This window comes from Sinohyriopsis cumingii, chromosome 17 (assembly GCF_028554795.1).
Source record: "Sinohyriopsis cumingii isolate HCF-2022 chromosome 17, ASM2855479v2, whole genome shotgun sequence".
Taxonomy (NCBI): Eukaryota; Metazoa; Mollusca; class Bivalvia; order Unionida; family Unionidae; genus Sinohyriopsis; species Sinohyriopsis cumingii.
Genome location: NC_142977.1, coordinates 34190336 through 34206572, shown reverse-complemented (window position 1 = coordinate 34206572; position 16237 = coordinate 34190336). Strand labels below are relative to the sequence as shown.

The following is a 16237-nucleotide window of genomic DNA, read 5'->3' as shown; positions in this document are numbered from 1 at the left end:
GATAACGAAAGTGGTAGGAACTATTTTCATGTGTTACTTTCAAACAGAAATTTCATAAGCCAATGGAGAAAATTCTGTGCTCAAAACAAGGGCGAAAGTTAAACTGTATAGGTGACTTCTTTTGGAATATATCAAAGAGAACTTACGTCTTTTCAGTGTAAATTAAAAGCTCCTGATACGCTTTGTCATATCTACTGTGCGAAGCATTAGCAAGGATATACCTCGTCTGTATTGGAAATAATTGATGCTAGTTTCAATTATAAACAAACCAAGATTACCTTGTTTGCAGTGAAAAGTAACTGTTTCTGCTGCGTATCAACTATAGTTATTTCGTCTTCGGGAAAACATATCAAGGAAGACGAAAACATACTCATGGAAAGAAAGATATATGCACGGGTTTAGGCATAAAGAATCGGAACAAGTTATCAAAATTTAGGGATTGAATATCTTTCAGTATACTGTTTTTAAAGAAACATATTCAGTTATACGTTCAAAATGGGTACATATTTTTTCTCTTTTTTACTTTCGTCGGTTTACGTTGCAAACATCATAGCAATGATATTGTCGCCCGACACAAATGTCAATTCATCACACTATACACCCTGGAATTTCAGTGACATTCAAAGAAAGGATCTATTCTGCCCCAAAACCTGTAATGCTTCCTCGGGCAAGTCTCGTACCTCCCAAATCCTAGAGCCGAACAATGTGAAGACATACGACCAGAAATGGTGCTGCTGCTGTCATGCACGAACTTGCTATGAACTTGTTCCGCCAACGTGTGATGTCGTCATAACTTACCTCCATTTGGAATACATTGGTGCAGATGGAAGGAGCATTCTCCTAAACGACACAAACATTTCATCTAGTTTTCTGAAAAGTCAGAATGTCGATGGCGTGATGACGTCACTTCCTCTCAATTTAATGGAGTATCCAAACATTATTAGTTTAGACTATAGTAGGAATCGGATTTGGGATATCTCTAACATCTCCTTCTTAAAAGACTTGAATGAGCTTATACTAGATAATAATCTTATAAAACATATATCAAATACGACATTCAGCGGACTAACGAACCTGCGCAGAGTCACAGTTTCAAGAAATCACATAAAAACAATTGACACTAATACGTTTTCTCATCCTGAACTTAACATCTATTATTTTGATGCTTCGCATAATGAATTAACAAACATAGATGCCACAAATATGTTCCTTGATAACTATTTTTGTGAAATGAACTACAACAACAACATTATAGAAGGTATACTAAACCAGCAACATTTTAGGTTGGATAAAAACAAAACATACGCATCTGGACTTGTGTCCTTAGCTAGTAATGCTATACAATATATGCCAAATCTGACGGAGTTCGGCATCGAAGACTACGCTGATATCGAGAAGGTAGTCAAAATTGGATTAAGTTTTGGTGTAATACAAAATTTGAATTGTGACTGCTCACTTGTTCCTTACTTGACAAGGGTAGGATCAAAAGCTTTAATAGATTTCTTTGGATATTGGAACGAGCTTATTTGCAAAACGCCAAAGAAATTTGAGAATATGTCTATAAAGGACCTATTTTACAATGCAAATAGGGATGATCTTATATGTGATAATACAGTTCAATGTCCCCCAAAATGCAGGTGTTATGACCAGCAAAATAGACAGAAACTGGTAATAAACTGTACAAGTTTAGGACTGATAGCTATGCCGGATTCGTTGCCTGAAGGCATGTGGGGAAGCAAAGTGGAACTCCTTTTGAGTAACAACTCAATCACAAAACTGGATGAAAGGAACTACATCCAGAGGATTGTGTCACTTGATCTGAAGGGCAATAATATTGCATCACTTGATGAGACAGCAGTGAAAATGATGAATTCCGATATACACATACTAATTCCAAACAACTCATTGCAAACATTACCCAGAGACTTTGAGAATCTGAATCCGGATAACCTTGAGATCGGCTATGCTTTCTTACTGTGTTCCTGTGATTTTCTATGGGCAGAGAATTGGCATAGGTACAAACGGGGAAAAAGAAATAACACTATGCAATGTCTTCATAATGGCGACAAAATCAACGTAGATCTCATGAGTGGGGTTTTATCTGAATGCGAACAGAAGACTGACACCATTCCTATTTCTCCACCAATTATCGTGATCGTTCCTCTCACGGTATTCTTAACTTTCTTGATGATTTTTTATTTTAGATACGAAATATTTATTTTATACCGGCGTTTTCGCAAATATATAAGAGACAAACATTATTTAGACCTTGATGCATTTATTTCAGTGAATGAGTTAAACTCTGAATCTTTTCAATGGGTTTTGCACGATTTAGAACCCTTTCTGAGAGATGGCGGTTATATGACCACCGTTCCATGGAAAGATTTTGATCCTGGCACCTACCTTGAGACAGAAACTATCAAAGCAATTCACCGTCACGTGATATATATTGTTATTGTAGCATCACGCGAGAGTGACGAAAATCATAGAGACGGTGTTCCAGTGTTGTGGACTGAACATCAATTTAATTGCATTTGGAAAGAATTTGTTTCAGACCCAAACAAGCATGTCATTGTGGTAAATTTTGACCAAGTAAATAGCTCAAATGTGAGTGATAAATGTCTGCGTGCATTAGTTCGTGTTGGAGAAGTGGCTGATCACTGGGACAGAGAATATAAGCTTCCGGTCAAAGTAAGGAAACTTTTGGATAGTAAATACACAAGAAGTCCAAAGTAATGATATATGTTACCTTCATTCCACAAATATAACTGAAAAATATCCATACCCAGTACAAACTGACAGACAGACGCATAACTTTAGTGCGAAGAACAGATACGATTGTCTGAATAACAACGGCCTGTGTTTGCTTATATTTACCGATGACCACCGATTTTTTTAGACGGTTTCGTTTATTCTATTCAAATATGTAAGTTACTGGCTTGAACGAGTGTTCGTTAAACAACAATTCGTCTAGAAAATTTTGTTTCATAAAATTTAGCTATTTTAGGCCCTATAAAATCGTCTTTAGGAAATCATCCCTATCTTTTCTACAGAGATAAAACGAAAGCTTATATTTTAATTAGAATGCTTGTCTTAATTTGCAATTCTTCCACTTCCTCAATGTTATTTCAAGAAAACCTTTCTAAACAAAATTGTGAGATATAAGTCCAAAATAACTGGCTATATTACATTGTTCCACAAGTTAATTGAGAAACAGCCATTCTTACTACCGACAGGGAGATTGCTACGTTTGAGGCAATAGAAATATCAAAGTCAATCTTTGAAAATGAAAACTTACCTCATTATATGACTGGGGGTTCTCAAATTATACTTACAATTGTCTGCTTACTTTCTTAACCAAATTCGAGAAATATACATTCTTGATTTTCTGATATTATTTTATCAAATATATATTTTAAGAAATAGGGGTCCTTTTTGATCAATAATTAAGTCATTTTTATTAATTATTTTATTATTATTATTATTATTAGTATTATTATTATTATTATTATTATTATTATCCAGTTTTTTCGTGAAAGTTTAGAACATCAAAATGAATGTCGTCCTATTTAAAAACTTGTTGACCAATTCAGAAAACAATTAACAACTATAACATGCTTGCATTAATTTCGATTACACAGTTCAGAAGGTTTTTATGTTTTTATTAATGTCACCACCTCACCCCACTCTAATCAGTTTTGACGAAATAGCGACATCCATCATAGATTGTTTATTAGGGTGACCTGCTTATTGTTGAAACATGCAGACAACCATCGATTTATTCAATTTCTTTTACGCTTTGCTAATTAAAAGTTGACGAACTTAGAACAATAATGTCTCTGTTACAATTCATCAGCCTGTTTATTGGTCAGATAGAATAAATATGCTTCTACATTTTCAGCTATTATTTTATAAAATGTCTGCCTAACTAGTTTTGCTTTTCAGATGAACAATTTAGTCGTTATTATTATTATTATTATTATTAGTAGTAGTAGTAGTAGTATCTTCTTCTTCTTTCAACTTTGGAACATCACCACGAATGTCATCATATTTTTTAACATTTATCTGGATAAATTCTGGAAAGATAATCAAATATAAACGATATAAAATTATTTTAATATAAAAATGTTCACATTATTTTGAAAAGTTTTCGCTTTATATGGTCCTTAGTCCACCCCACTCTTTATTTTCAACAAGCAGAAATACTTTGAAATTGTCATGTACATGATTGGTATTGAAGCTCCTTTTATTTGTACCGACAACAATCTATATATTTAAAGAGTTTTGGGTTTTTTATTCCAATATTTAATTATCGGGATCAGAACAAAACTAAGTTATGGACAACTCAGTTTCACGCAATTGATTCAGTACTTTTAAAATGGCGACCAAGCTATTTCACTAAGTTTACTTAAATGAAATACCCCGCTGTGTCATACATAGATAACATGAAAGCTTGTAATTTATCTTTGACTATTGTATTGGGATGTTTGTTTTAAAGTTCCAAACATTGTTTAATCAATGTGCTCCCTCTTCCTTCCTCTTGCTTGGTGTTTTGGGTAACTAAGTGTGTTTATTTGACAGGAATTGATTTTTGATGATCGGGACTATCTCTCTCTCTCTCTCTCTCTCTCTCTCTCTCAGCCCTAGTTGCACACACACACATTCTTCAGTACTTGGATAGGACAATACGCATATCTCCAAGTAAATACCCCATATGTGAGATTTGGCATGATAGACGTCTACGAGTATTAATTTGTAATGGAGAAGTGGCAGATTATGGCTACGGAGAACATACGCTGTCCATCGCTGATTATTTCCCGGCAATATTCGCGACCCATAAAAGTCAGTACCAATTTAAAGGTTTACATTTCGGTCTAGTTAACGCCTGTGTGGCGTGCGTTCGTCTGGTTGAATTGATGAATGGCACGGAAAACGTAGATTGGTTGACGATATTCTTATATACACTAATATCTGGAAAGATCATATTATGTTATTAATGAAGCTGCTCGACATCTTTCGCAAAGCAAATCTCAGGGCGAGACCTGCCAAGTGTAGTATAGCATATTCTAATGTAGAACGCTTTGGCCGTTAGCAAGCTGGTCAGGGGAGATGAAATTGCACCCTGACAAAACTGAGGCACAGAGACGCATCTAGACCAAAAACTAAGATACAGCTTCTTTAGTTTCTTAGGTTAATAACGTCTTACGGGAAATTCGTTGCACATTTAGCAGTTATAGATAGTCCAATTTGAATAGAAAAAAGAAGCACATTCAAGTTTTTTGTGGTTCATACCTGGAAAGGATTTTTAATGCTCGTAAGGGAATGTTGGTCAGTAATGAGAACTGATGCATCCGATACAGGAGCAGTTGAGGGTAAAGTTTACCCATTGCTTGTGCTGGCGGAAAAATGCTGCCGCGGGAACAGAACAACCCCCGTGGTGGGAAACGATTGTTTGGCACTGCTGTGGAGAATAATAAAATATCACACATACCTTTTCGGAAGGGAAACTGTCCTTGAACACTAGCCACTCGCGAATTTGAGCAAAGCGATAGTCGCGAACAATACATTGATGCTTTTGGCATCAACTTGACGGCCATATTATTTCAGGATGGAGAAAAATCGAGGGTCGGTCGGTAAATGTATGGGCCGATCACTTGAGCAGAGTTTTATTTAAGTTTCCATAGACTGTTGTCACACCATTTTTATCTTGTAGACAAATAATGAGCTCAGCCAATGTTTATTACTTATTACCACTGACTTAATTTAGTCAGATGATACTTTGTTCCGGTATTCTACATTTCTACTAAATTATGACATTTGTATTCCTATAAAACTGAGGTAATGTTCTTCCTTTGCCTTCCTTACCAATCAGCACTTATTTGTGTCCATTAATGTATTTGCAGTCATGACTTGAACAAACATAAAGTCTGTTCAGATTATGTTAAATACGTTTTTATGAATATTGTTTTTCCATTGAAATTCTTGTCCATCAGAAGATAGCACTTAACATCCAGACAACCGTTTTTGTATTTAAAAGTTGATATGAAAATTGTATATTGTTTTTACTAACTCTGGTACACTAATCTAATAAATGCCACATGCTGTTCAATTAAAATGAGTTTTCTAAATGCAACCCATTGTTCGTTAAAATGAGTCTGCTAAATGTCACCTGTTGTTCATTTGAAAGGAGTGTGATAAATTCCACCTGTTGTTCAATTGAAAGGAGTCTGCTAAATACCTTCTGTTTTTCAATTAAAAGGATTCTGCTAAAGGCCACCTGTTGTTCAATTAAAATGAGTCTGCTAAATGTCACCTGTTGTTCGATTAAAAAATGACCTGTTGTCCATTTGAAAGGAGTCTACTAAAGGCCACCTGTTGTTCAGTTAAAATGGGTTTGCTAAATGCCGTCTGTTGTTCAATCAAAATGACTCAGCTAAAGGCCACCTATTGTTGAATTAAAATGAGTCTGACAGATGCCACCTGCTGTTCAATCAAATGAGTCTGCTAAATGCCACCCGTTGTTCAGTTAAAACGAGTTTGCTGAATGCTACATGATGTTCAATTAAAATGAATCAGCTAAAGCCTACTTGTGGTTCAGTTGAAATAAGTCTGCTAAATGCCACCCGTTGTTCAATTAAAACGAGTTAGCTAAAGGCCACCTGTTGTTCAATTGAACTAAGTCTGCTAAATGCCACCTGTTGTTCAACGGAAAGGAGTCTGCTAAAGGCCACATGTTGGAATTTATTTTGTTCATTGAAAACGAGTCTACAAGAATGTCATATTACACCGTGCTTTGTGTATATTCATAGAGTTACCAGTATCAACTCCTAATCAACGATATTTCATTGACGGCCTTGATGTGGGAAAAATTCATTCTGTTTATAACATAAATTTCGATTTTATTAATTATTTGTCTAATGTTAAAGTATGCTGGGCGTTAAGCAGAGTCACAAAACAAGATAAATCATGTTTTATCATTAAATTTTCTTAAAATTCTATACGTCAGTATAATCATAAATTATAATACACTTAATCTGTTGTATATTCTTTTATTTTCTGTCATTTCTGTTTTTGGGGCGCTTGATTGTTTTATTGCTTATTTTTCTCTTTTATCATCTGCATAAAAGAAAGGATTATCTTCATCATTTCTCCGTTGCATATAATCATTATTTTCATTGTAAGTTTCAACGGCAGTAACTTAAAGCAAGTGTAACCCTCGGTTATCAAGGTTCTTCAAGGCAGTGCCGTCGTTTGACGTCATCTAAGACCCAGTTTGGTGATTGTACGTACTTTAAAGTCATGCTAAACCTTCTGTTGCATAATATCACATAGCAACAAACTTATTAGGTGTACCCGATAGTCGGAACATTTACTGGAGTATATAATGCAATGCACTTGCCTAATAAGTCACGCAAGGGGTGACCTATAATTACATATCATGGTGGCAATGCATCAGTGGTTAGAGACTATCCTGGGAGCTTTAGATACCGAGGATTCCTTGTCAAGAAATTGCATCAGACATATATACCTAAAAAGTTAAAGCAAACATTGAGTGAATATATAATTCTGAGTGTTATAAATTTACATCCATTGAGAAAATATATATTTCATACAATGTAACAGCTGTAGCGTTTAGTGGTCTTGGTAAGGTGATTACGTAGTTGTGATTTACAAAAAGCTAACAAATGAAGCCATTGTCAAAATTACTAAATCAATCCTCATGCTAGTGCCGCGGAATAAAGTGATTGATACGTGAGGTGTTGAAAACACTTTCTTTCATCTAGGCCCCATCATGTGAGACGAGAATACATTAATACATTAACGTCCTCATTCTTAATGATGCCTCGTAAACGACGATTACATTCCATCAGAGTGTCCATAAAAAGAAAATGCATTTATTTTGTTCGATTCTGCTCCTAACAACATAAACTGATTTTGAGAGTCGTTCTGTTCAAACTGGGCCCTATCGCTATTGTTCTGAATTATTCTCGTACTGCATGCTGGATACTATCAAAATTATTCTGAATATGGTCGCACTGCACGCTGGCCCCGATCGCATTTATTCTGCACACACTTTAGTTTCTATCGTGCTGGATGACTTAGGATCGTGTTGTGTTCGGAAGACAGAAGGCCAAGTACACGTCTGCAAAATAATACACAATCCGTGTCCCTTACACGTCATATCCAGCGATCGATACAAATGGGTCGCCAGTGTAGTTCTACCTTGTTTTACGATGTTATCTGGTTTACAGTTTCAACTTGAACAGCTCTCTCTCTCTCTCTCTCTCTCTCTCTCTCTCTCTCTCTCTCTTTGTTGGGAATAGCGAGCGGTATATGGGGTATGATATGATAAGCTAAACGGGTAGACACATTAATACAAGAAATTAAAAAGTACATAAATAAACGGGTAAATTAGTCCACGGGGAATAACTCCGGAAGCTTTGCTATCTTTAAGATCGAGTTACAACACCTGGCTTAATATTGGTATTTAAGAAAATTTACATATACTTGAGCCGAAATATTTTTGACGCTTCAATTCATTTGAGAAGACAAAGATGTGTAACTATGCCTGAAATGTATAATGAATCAAGAATAGATAAGACGAAATATACTTACATTGGATTTTTGTCCATCGTGCCATGTAGTTGGAAAATAATGTTTGCCATAAATTCATTTGCATAAGTTATACAAGATGCTGTACAAAATCCATGTTTATATGTTTTGCATTTTTATGCCAAATATAGGATTAAACAGACTAGCATTGGTACAGAAAACAAGTGTGGTAAATGGAATGACCATCGGTTAATTAAACATACATTGATTATATCACATGAAATTAATGGCATAAATACATGGGTTTATTGCATGTAACTTTGTTTCCCTCCAGAATGATACCCGAACTAATGTCTCATTGTCACTAAACATTTCAAGATTCGTCATCAAATTAACATTCATAAAAACCTTTTCTTAAATTTCATTTGTGTGTTTTTAGAACATTTGGCATACACTACACTTTAAAATACGGTAGTAAAATGTAAAAAAAATTCTTGAAATTATCTTGTCTTATCTCAGACGAAACGTTTAGTATTTCCTCAAACTTGAGGAGTATTTCAACTCTGTTTCAAAAAGACTAACAAGGTTTCCATACGTTGAAATTAATTTGAAATACCTTTCTATGATTTACGTAATTTCAAATTTACATGTCTTTCAATAATGCTTATTTGGTTTAAAACAAAATGCGATATTGCATCATTTTAACCGTCTCTGCCTCTGACATAAATGTTGATATTATCTCAAGCGTAATTAAGGCGACAGTATATAAAATCTTAATTTTAGGTGAAATTGTGAGAATGATAGTAAAATCGGAACCGGAACAACAAATCCATTATATGCATTCTGTATTCATGGCATGATTACAAGTGTACAATGTTTGATTAAATAAAAAATGTCAAATAAGTAATATTGTTGTATATTGTTGTGTATATTGTTATTGTATATTGCTATGCATATTTAATTTGCATTGCTGTTTATTCATTACTTGCTATAAATAATTATATTTTGGATTGACATTGTCCAAAATCAAGTCCATTTTCTACCTGACCTGAATTATTGAATTTTTTGTTATTCTGTAGAAATATTATATATCTTATATTTTCTCTATGAGTATGGTTTACAAATTAGGATTATTACTTTTGCCTGAGTCACGGACATTGTGTTTACTATGTTCTTTATTATACTTTTAGTAATAGACATTCTAATTATAACTAAGATTTTATCTTGTAAACCTTTGGAACGTTCCGGAATGAAATTTCCATTAGGAAATAACTTTTTAAGAAAATGTTAATTGTGACCTTATGTGAAATAGAGGACTAGATAATCTTGTTTTCCGAGAAATTATTTATTCGTGTTGTTAGATCTGAGCAGAATCAGTTGTATTATTGTTGTGTCCAGTATTTCATTTGGGCTCGAATATATTTATTCAACATAATTATTCACTGGGAATACATCACCTAAAATTATATTCTTGGAAATAGAAACTTTTATTTATAGTGAATCGCGTTTATTTTGTATTATCACCTTAATTCAGACTTTAGATCATTACGGCTTGCGTTAGTAATTCTATGATTATTTCGGATTTAATTCCTTTCTTATACTTTTACTTTCTATTTTAGGGAAGTACTTATTTGCTAAATTTCTTTATTCAAGGAGCCAAAAATGGCATAGATTACCGAGTGAACTATTTTTCCAAGAATTTAAGCAAATACCAGAGGCATTACTCTACACCCAAGAAGGAATGCTTGACCTTGATATTGGCTTTGCAGCACCTTGAAGTGTATATAGGAATGCAATATTGACATCAGGAACGTCAAGGGAAAAGACAGTCTAATAGCAGATGCACTTTCGCGTGTATCGAAAGATTATATTGTTTCATGTATACTTTCTCCCATTCAGAAGATTTCATTTTATGACAATTTGTTTTACATTTGTATGTGACAAATACTTGACCAAAGACTTACAAAAATGATACTAACAGCTGCCTCGCGTGGCGATCAGCATTAAGAGGTTAGTGTTAGAACTGGTCGGCCTGGTATCAAGATAATGTGACTGGGTGGGACATCATGCTACATGTCTGCGGCATTATGCCCCAGTGCTAGATATCACTATAAACTGTCACACTGCATATATCGTAGCGATATGACTGAAAAATTGTTAAAGCTACGTTAAAAATCTAAATCACACACACACACACACACACAAATAGTTGAAGTATGCTTTATGTTCAAATCATTCTTGTTGTTTATGAGTGGAAGTGTTATGTATATTTACATTATTGATTAATTTTGTATCCATTATCTGCTATGGATAATTATATTTTGGATCTGACCTTCCCCAAAATCAAGTTCATTTTATACCTGATATGAATCCATGATTTGTGTACCGTACACAACTAATACATAGGAAATAGTATAGGTTAACAATTTGGATTATTATATTTGTCTAAGTGAAAAACATTATGTTTTCTATGTTCTTTATTATAATTTTAGTAATAGACTTGTTTATTATGTTCTTTATTATATTTGTATCATTTAACTTTCCAATTATAACTACGATTTTATCTTTTAGACATTTGAAACCTTCCAGAAAGAAATGTTCCATTAGGTAATAATTTTTTATTTATAGAAGATGTTAAGATCAAAGAGAAGACAATACAATCTAGTTTTTCTAGAAATTATTTATTTGTGATGTAAGATCTTATCAGAATCTGTCGTATTATTGTTGTGTCCAATATTTCACTTGGATTCAAATTTATTTCTTCTAGTTATTTATTCACTAGAAATACAAAATGCTCATCTAAAATTATATTCTTGGAAATAAAGACTTTTATTTATAGCGAATATTCAAATAAGGATATATTCTTGGAATTGTATTATTGCGATCCAAAAAAGAATGTCGGCACATTACTATGACAGGGGCCATAATAGACACATTAACACTTCCAGCGCTGGATTTATATTGGATTATCACTAACGTTTATTCAGGAATTAACATTATGGATGTCGGCTTGAAAGTATGGTGATCTGTCCTCCACGTGAGGTCCATGTTCAAAAGGTCTGTAGATTTAACATTAGTGTGAAGGTTTGGCCTCTGTGATAATTTAACACTGAGATGGATTTCTGACATAAGTGATTTTAATACTGAGATGGCACTTTGGCCTCTGTCATAAATGGGGCTCTGGCCTAAATGGGTGTCTGGCCTAAGTGGGGCTCTGGCCCAAATGGATATTTGTCCTAAATAGGACTCTGGAATAAATGGGCCTCTGGATTAAGTGGGGCGCTGGTCTAAATTGGAGTCTGGCTTAAATGGGGTTTTAGCCTAAATGGGGCTCTGGCCTAAGTGGGGCTCTGGCCTAAATGGGACTCTGGCCTTATTGGGGTTCACGCCTAAATGTGGATCAGGTCTAAGTGGGGCTCTGGCCTAAATGGGATATTAGAGTGCTTCTGACAGAGTTATGGTAATATAACCTCTAACGGGAAAGGAAAGGAAAATGTTAAACTTACCTCTATTAACCAATAGGCCGTTCGGACTGAGCAAAGCCAAGTCATCTACTAAATAACATCCAAACGTAATAAGCAATGCGCAATTTAAGTAACCAACGCCCACACTTACTGACCAAATAAAAGTTTTAAATACTGTCACCCAAAGTATAGGATTAAAATAAGTGGTATGAAGTAGAAATTAAACTCCTTATAAAGAAAATTAAATTTCCCCTACAACTCCTCTCCCCATATATTTAAATGCAAGGCCTATATAACGTGAACAGCCACACCCAATCACTCTTATAAATCATATAACCCTAGGAGAGAAAGTGTAGGAATATACACTATACACAAATATATTTATGTACTGTCAGAAACAAGAGTAAAAGTGCTCAAACATACAACAAATATCCGAGCTGAAAGAGGCAGGAGTGATCATGCACTGAATACACAAACGTAAGTGCTATTACACACAAAGTGGGGACTTAAGGTTTACTTGTGAATTGACAAAAGACAAAGACATAACATGAATACATAAAGAGTCAATACTGTATTAAATGATCGTGGTTGGAAGGACTATATGTTAACTTTGTGAGTGATCATGTAAAATCAACACATCGATAAATACCCAACCATGAACATTTAATTCTTACAATTTCAATTTACTTACATTATGTCATCATATCAGCAAATTTCATAAAGAAAACATTCACTTCTATGTAGATCGAAGTTTTCTTTCATTAGTCTCTTAAGTCCGACAGAATACATAGCCCGATCTTTTCTAACCACGAGTCGTCGATTCTTTATACAGTTATATAGGGTAGAGTGTCACAGCTGGTCATGCCAGTGATGTATTGTTATGACCATTATTTTTAAAATGGTTGATGCTGTTTAAACCAGACTATTCCTTTGTTTTGTTTTTTGTCTTTAAATAACGCTTGCTTATGGCACGTATTGTTTTAGCATTTTGTGTTGTTACGTTCTGCGCATTTCGATCTTCTAAAAAGCTAAATTGTGTCCATTTTTAGTGAGATTCCTTATTTGACATATAACACTGACCGTTAATAACTGCTGAAGAAACATGTTGTCGAAGAGAAAATGCAAGAACTGATTTGGAATGCCTGCCATATGCCTTCTTTGGCAAAAGGGGTGAGTGTTGGAGTGAAGGATAGTCTGTGCAATTACATTGTTTTAATGGCGCTCACCACTTTCGCATTTTGCATCGAGGGTTAGAATTTTAATGAAAACAATTATCTCCGGGTGTCCTCACTCTTTATACTGGCTATTTAAATAAGACCTTGTATATCTTAGATATTATTCAAAGAACCTTTAATTCCTTTTATTTTGGTATATGATTGGTGCGTGTAAGTGTAATATGGGTTATAGAATCTACAGCTTGGCCTTACTTCAAATGTGCACCTCTCATAAGACTGCTAGCTCCGCTTGGTCATTTTCACTTCCTGGACTTCAGAAGTAAATTGTAAACAAAGAGCCAATAACTTTATTTACATTTTATATATTTGGAGATTCATTCATTGTACTTTCAGAAGCTGGTATTGTCTAGTCTGGCAAAATTCATTTTCCTTTTTTTATATCTGCTAAGGATAGTGTACATTAGACTAATACAGACTGATTTTTGTAGCACAAGGGAGCAGTCATTTTAGTTAGAAGTGTGCTTAGATCATTTGTAATTTCCACAAGTACAATATCCAATGAAATTTCAGCCAGAGTACATGAAAGTAAACTAGAGGTATGCCAACATTCTCTCAGTTGTCCATGCTGCAAATGTAAACAACTTCAAATTACACCCACCACTTTCTCAGAAGTTCATAAAATCTGTAGAGCGCACCCACTAATATCTAATGGTCGATTTTAATCTGGAGTTTGTAAATTTTGATTGGAAATCACAGGATTGGGTGGGTAGCACTTGTTTTGTTACTAGGATGTAAAGCGTTGATATATATAAAACTTGACATCAAATGACCTGGAAACAGCAAGCAAAAGTAGTCCGCAGAATTTATCGATGTGTAAAAAAACAAATCCATTCGAGTATCACGTGACCGTTTACATCCAATTAAATTGTAGAAAACGCGGTCAATTCATAACAATTGGAATTATATATTTTTAATTACTAAGTAATACCTTCGATTGTAAGAGAATAGGGTGACGCTGAAAATGGCCGATCGAGTTATTAACCAAAGACGGTCGGTTCTTACAACACCACTTGACTGTTCGTCGTCACAAGCTTCTCAGCACTGCTTATACATTAAGCAAGACTCACTTCAGTCATCCTTGCCTTTCCACCTTCACTCCATAGTTCCGTACGTATAAGTATGGTACTGGCCCATGTCACATGTACCAGGCTGCAATAACATTGTTGAAATACTAATTAAAAAATGTAGGCTTACATTCATATTTCTTGATTGTCGTGGGAACAGGTGACATATGTGGCGTTCTATAGTTTCGCATTTTGCGTAGGGACAAAAAGAATTTCTCTGGTCATTTTCGCTGGTTAAATTGGTTATTTTTAAAAAAAGAAATTGCATAGCTTAGATATTATTCAAAGGACTTTGTTTTCCTTTTATATTGGTATATAATTAATGGATGTAATTTGGGCAAGTGAATATACAGTTTAGCTTTACTTAAAGGTCACTGGCCACCTATATTGTACAAACTTGTGATATTATTATAGTCTTAAACAAAAACGCATTTGATATGTATGCAAACCATGAAAACGTTAAATTAGACTTAAAATTTCGCTTTTTAACATGAAATATGTACTCGGCAAACTCTGTAAACAATCGGTAGTCTCCGCGTGCCAAAAAAACGGATCTGACGTACATTTATCCCTTCTATTCAACCTAGCCATTCAAGTGATTAATTTCTCCACATGAATGTCTATGTGATATATCTTACGATCGTGCTTTTGTACAGCAATTATGGTGCACTGTGTTGCATATGGTTGTAACGAAAAGAGGGATGATGGGACAAAAGGTATCTTCCTTTTTCCGGAAGACCCTGTTTACCAGACAATTCAGCCCTACTTGACAATAGTTGACAAGTTGATATATATATATATATATATATATATATATATATATATATATATATATATATATATATATATATATATATATATATATATATATATATATATATATATATATATATATATATATATATATATATATATATATATATATATATATATATATATATAATTATCTTTTGAAAAACGTTCTACATGGACAAAAATAAACAACTGTGATAATACGTTACCTTCGGAAGATACACTTCTCTTTAAAATAAATAATTCACCGAATTTTAAACACAAATATACTTATATAAATAGCCGATCTGTTTTAAATGATAGAATTGGTTCATCATAGAATCGATTGAACAATCGAAGTCATTGCCTTATACAACTTCATTAAATGCTTATTCCCGGTTCACTCCAACTTCACTGTCGCTGTTCTTCTCGGTCCTTTCGATTTTTCCCCCTCTCCGACCTCCCTACTGTCTCGCCTCTTTTCGGCCCTCAAACTTTGTGTGATACGTAAGTACGTAAATACGTAGATGTATGGATAAGTAAGTACGTGGATACGTCTGTAGATATTTCAGTGGATACTTCACTGGATACGTCAATAGATCCTTCAGTGGAGACATCAGTGGATATTTCAGTGGATACGTCAGTGGATACTTCAGTGGATACTTCAGTGGATACTTCTATGGATTCATCAGTGGATACATTAGTGGATACTTCAGTGGTGCTTTTCCGCCTTTCAAAATAATCAGAGAAGCAACCTAAATCTTCTGTCAGTTGTCCTACTGAGAATAGACCATTTCTCCCCTCTCGTTATGTCAGATATCGTTCTATCGGAATTCAAACAGATACCAAAGACCTCTGGTCAAGCTAAACATGGCAGACCATAAACAAACCTAGTGTCATAAGATTAATGTACTTCCTAATGGTTATTCCATCCTGATTCTCAATAATATTACACGAGACATAACAGTTCCGTTCTCGTCTCAATTACACAGATGTATGAATACAATTCATTATATGGCTTAACTAAGTTATTTTCAGCGAATACAAACATTCAAATCTTTATCATACGTGAAATCATCTAAGATCGGTGAATTCAAACGGATTCTCGTAACTCAAGTAATGCATGAACTTCGTAGATTCCTATAGCAAT

At 34.4% G+C, this 16237-nt stretch overlaps 1 protein-coding gene across 1 annotated transcript; it reads left to right on the top strand.

Annotated features, from left to right (window-relative positions):
• Positions 1-222: 222 nt before the first annotated feature.
• Positions 223-10330, top strand: LOC149778400 (uncharacterized). The gene is made up of 2 exons (XM_089938334.1): positions 223-2015; positions 10207-10330. Exons 1-2 carry the CDS (start codon positions 496-498, stop codon positions 10328-10330), a joined length of 1644 nt encoding a protein of 547 aa, XP_089794460.1. The 5' UTR covers positions 223-495.
• Positions 10331-16237: the final 5907 nt, after the last annotated feature.

Coding starts and splice junctions, on each gene's coding strand:
- LOC149778400 (XM_089938334.1), top strand. CDS start 496: ATGGGTACATATTTTTTCTCTTTTTTACTTTCGTCGGTTTACGTTGCA. Junction 2,016..10,206: donor TGGGCAGAGAATTGGCATAG/GTACAAACGGGG, acceptor TCTTTATTCAAG/GAGCCAAAAATGGCATAGAT.